This window comes from Oncorhynchus gorbuscha, unplaced genomic scaffold (genome assembly GCF_021184085.1).
Source record: "Oncorhynchus gorbuscha isolate QuinsamMale2020 ecotype Even-year unplaced genomic scaffold, OgorEven_v1.0 Un_scaffold_19416, whole genome shotgun sequence".
In the NCBI taxonomy this organism is placed as follows: Eukaryota; Metazoa; Chordata; class Actinopteri; order Salmoniformes; family Salmonidae; genus Oncorhynchus; species Oncorhynchus gorbuscha.
This window is the reverse complement of record NW_025760782.1, coordinates 1-3324: the sequence shown is the minus strand read 5'-3', so window position 1 is coordinate 3324 and position 3324 is coordinate 1. Positions and strand designations below refer to the sequence as shown.

Below are 3324 nucleotides of genomic sequence, written 5' to 3'. Positions count from 1 at the left end.
CATGTTGACTAGTGGTGTATATATCTATATGATGACTAGTGGTGTATATATCTATATGTTGACCAGTGGTGTATCTATCTATATGTTGACTAGTGGTGTATCTATCTATATGTTGACTAGTGGTGTATCTATCTATATGTTGACTAGTGGTGTATATATCTATATGTTGACTAGTGGTGTATATATCTATATGTTGACTAGTGGTGTATCTATCTATATGTTGACTAGTGGTGTATCTATCTATATGTTGACTAGTGGTGTATCTATCTATATGTTGACTAGTGGTGTATATATCTATATGATGACTAGTGGTGTATATATCTATATGTTGACTAGTGGTGTATATATCTATATGTTGACTAGTGGTGTATCTATCTATATGATGACTAGTGGTGTATCTATCTATATGTTGACTAGTGGTGTATCTATCTATATGTTGACTAGTGGTGTATATATCTATATGTTGACTAGTGGTGTATCTATCTATATGATGACTAGTGGTGTATCTCTCTATATGTTGACTAGTGGTGTATCTATCTACATGTTGACTAGTGGTGTATATATCTATATGTTGACTAGTGGTGTACCTCTCTATATATTGACTAGTGGTGTATCTCTCTATATGTTGACTCGTGGTGTATCTATCTATATGTTGACTAGTGGTGTATCTATCTGTAGCTGATTGATTAGTTGACTAGTGTATATATCTATATGTTGACTAGTGGTGTATCTATCTATATGTTGACTAGTGGTGTATATATCTATGTTGACCAGTGGTGTATCTATCTATGTATGACTAGTGGTATCTATCTATATGTTGACTAGTGGTGTATCTATCTATATGTTGACTAGTGGTGTACTATCTATCTATATGTTGACTAGTGGTGTATCTATCTATCTATATGTTGACTAGTGGTGTATCTATCTATATGTTGACTAGTGGTGTATATATCTATATGTTGACTAGTGGTGTATCTATCTATATGTTGACTAGTGGTGTATCTATCTATATGTTGACTAGTGGTGTATCTATCTATATGTTGACTAGTGGTGTATCTATTTATATGTTGACTAGTGGTGTATCTATCTATATGTTGACTAGTGGTGTATCTATCTATATGTTGACTAGTGGTGTATCTATCTATATGTTGACTAGTGGTGTATCTATCTATATGTTGACTAGTGGTTCCTAGAGTGTCCACTAGGGGTCAGTAGTAGTCCAGTACCCTCTGAGAAGGCTGTGTCGGTGCTCTCTCCGAAGCCCATGGATCCGTCTGACAGCCACAGCTCCCTCTTGGACAGCAGGAACATCTGGGTGTTCAGACTGAACTCAGCCGCCACCGGGTCACTCACCTGGGGTGGTCAGAGGGCAAAGGTCAAACACAGGAGCGCTGATAAGATTTAAACGTTTGGTTCAATGCATTTAATCAACAAGTATCTGCTACTACTTGTTTTTTAGCCTCATACAACACCAAGACAAATCAGCATTGGTGAATGACAAAGTTTCCTCTTGATTCTAGCGTCTTGGGTATGCTAGTCTGCCAGAAACTGTGGGTATGCAGTGGTGGTGGTGACCTGCTGGAAGCGGATGTCCATGTGGAAGGTGAGGGGTTCTCGTGGGTGACACACAGGGGAATGCTGAACTCCCCATTGGGAGAGGCACTGCAGGGGATCATCTTCACTGTGTACGTGCCAGAGTAGTCCCGCACCTACAGACAACAACATTACAACATCATTAAAACAACTTTAAAACACACCAACCATTTAAGGTAGTTACTGCTGGTCTGGTATCCATACTGCACGTGCTGCTAAAGCTAAACCTAGTCTTCTGTCATTACCGTCTACCAGTTGGCTTCAGCACAAACACTAAGAATACAAAGTTAAAGGTAGACTCAGCGATATGACGTAGGTACACAAAGTAAACAGCATAGTGGGTCCATTTCCTCAACAACTAAGAGCGCTGTGCTGTTTTGGTCCTGCATCTACCACGCTCTGACAGCGTGAATTGAATCCGGTGCACATACGCAGATACTGTTGTGTGACAGTAAAGTCTTGTCTCTCGCTCATCGCAATATCTACCGTGCAGCTCGTGGCCTCGTCATATCGCCGAGTCATACCTTTAAGACAGACAATGAACAAGATGGCAGCTCACAGCGAAGTCCGAGACGAAGCTCCACTGCTGCATGGGCTGGTTGTAGGTGGGCTCAGTCCGGATCAGGGCCAGGGTGAAGGTCAGGCCAGAGAGGTCAGCACACATCGCCATGGACGACAGAGTGGTTCCTGGAAACACACAGTCAAACCTCTCTTTAGTCTCACACGTACACTTCTGTTGGGCGTTTCTTTGCTCGATGTGTCCGACAAAAAGGGCATACATGAACACAACATCTTAAGACCGACTGTATGTCGAAGTTCCAAATGACGCACCTCGTTCTTAATGAAAAGGGTAATGTCATGTTGACATTTGGCAGAACAACCCCTAAGACGGTTCCATTCTAATAGCGGTACAGGATCTGGGTCACAGTGCAACCCAATAGGAGGGAAAGCTATACAATCACCCTATCGGGGGGCGTAATACCTGGGTGGGACATGACAAACTGTCCCCTGAAGCGGGCCTCAGTCTTGAAGTTGACCACTAGACGTCCCTCCTCGTTGATCCTCATGCTGGTGGGGTACATGGATCCTATAGGGACACAGTCACATCAAACCAGGGTTATTGTCCACCTCTATCATTCACTGGTGACATACTGCATAGGACATTATTTACATTTTAGCCATTTAGCAGACACTCTTATCCAGAGTGACATACAGGAGCAATTAGGGTAAGTGCCTTGCTCAAGGGCTCAAGGGCACATCACTACTGCAAGCCATCCACCTCAAGGGTATCAACTATCATACTGCAAGCCATCCACCTCACTGTAGTACTTAAAATAGCCAACAGTGGGCCGAATTGGCTGTACCTTGTAGTTCAGCCTCCGGCGGGCTGCCGATTCCGTCCTGCCACAAGATGGCGGTGTCGTACACAAAGGTGAGCTTGAGCTCTGACTGCAGGTCAAAGTGCTGCCATCCTCCCACGGCGACGGGGAGTGGAAGACGTAGGCACATAGAGAGGCACGCGCAGAGTCACATAGGACTAGAACCAGGTTCAGCACCTAGAGGAAGAGCAACACAGAGATACATAGTCAGGGTCACCTTCAACTGTACCTGGATCAGCATATACCACAGTACAAAAACAGAAGGATAGGAACACTTCAGAGCATTCAAGCATGAAAGGTCACATAGAGGGAATTTAACACAGAGGGAATTTCAAAATGTCTACTTTCAACG

The 3324-nt window shown here is 43.4% G+C and overlaps 1 protein-coding gene across 1 annotated transcript; it reads right to left on the bottom strand.

Moving 5' to 3' along the window:
* Positions 1–1226: 1226 nt before the first annotated feature.
* On the bottom strand, positions 1227–3102 carry LOC124030988 (FRAS1-related extracellular matrix protein 2-like; the record flags this gene model as incomplete). Its single annotated transcript, XM_046342070.1, has 5 exons — positions 2958–3102; positions 2576–2680; positions 2153–2280; positions 1500–1709; positions 1227–1353 (listed from the first exon to the last, which is right to left on the bottom strand). Coding segments are annotated over exons 1-5 (715 nt in total), but the record flags the coding sequence as incomplete, so codon positions are not given.
* Between the last annotated feature and the right edge of the window lie 222 nt (positions 3103–3324).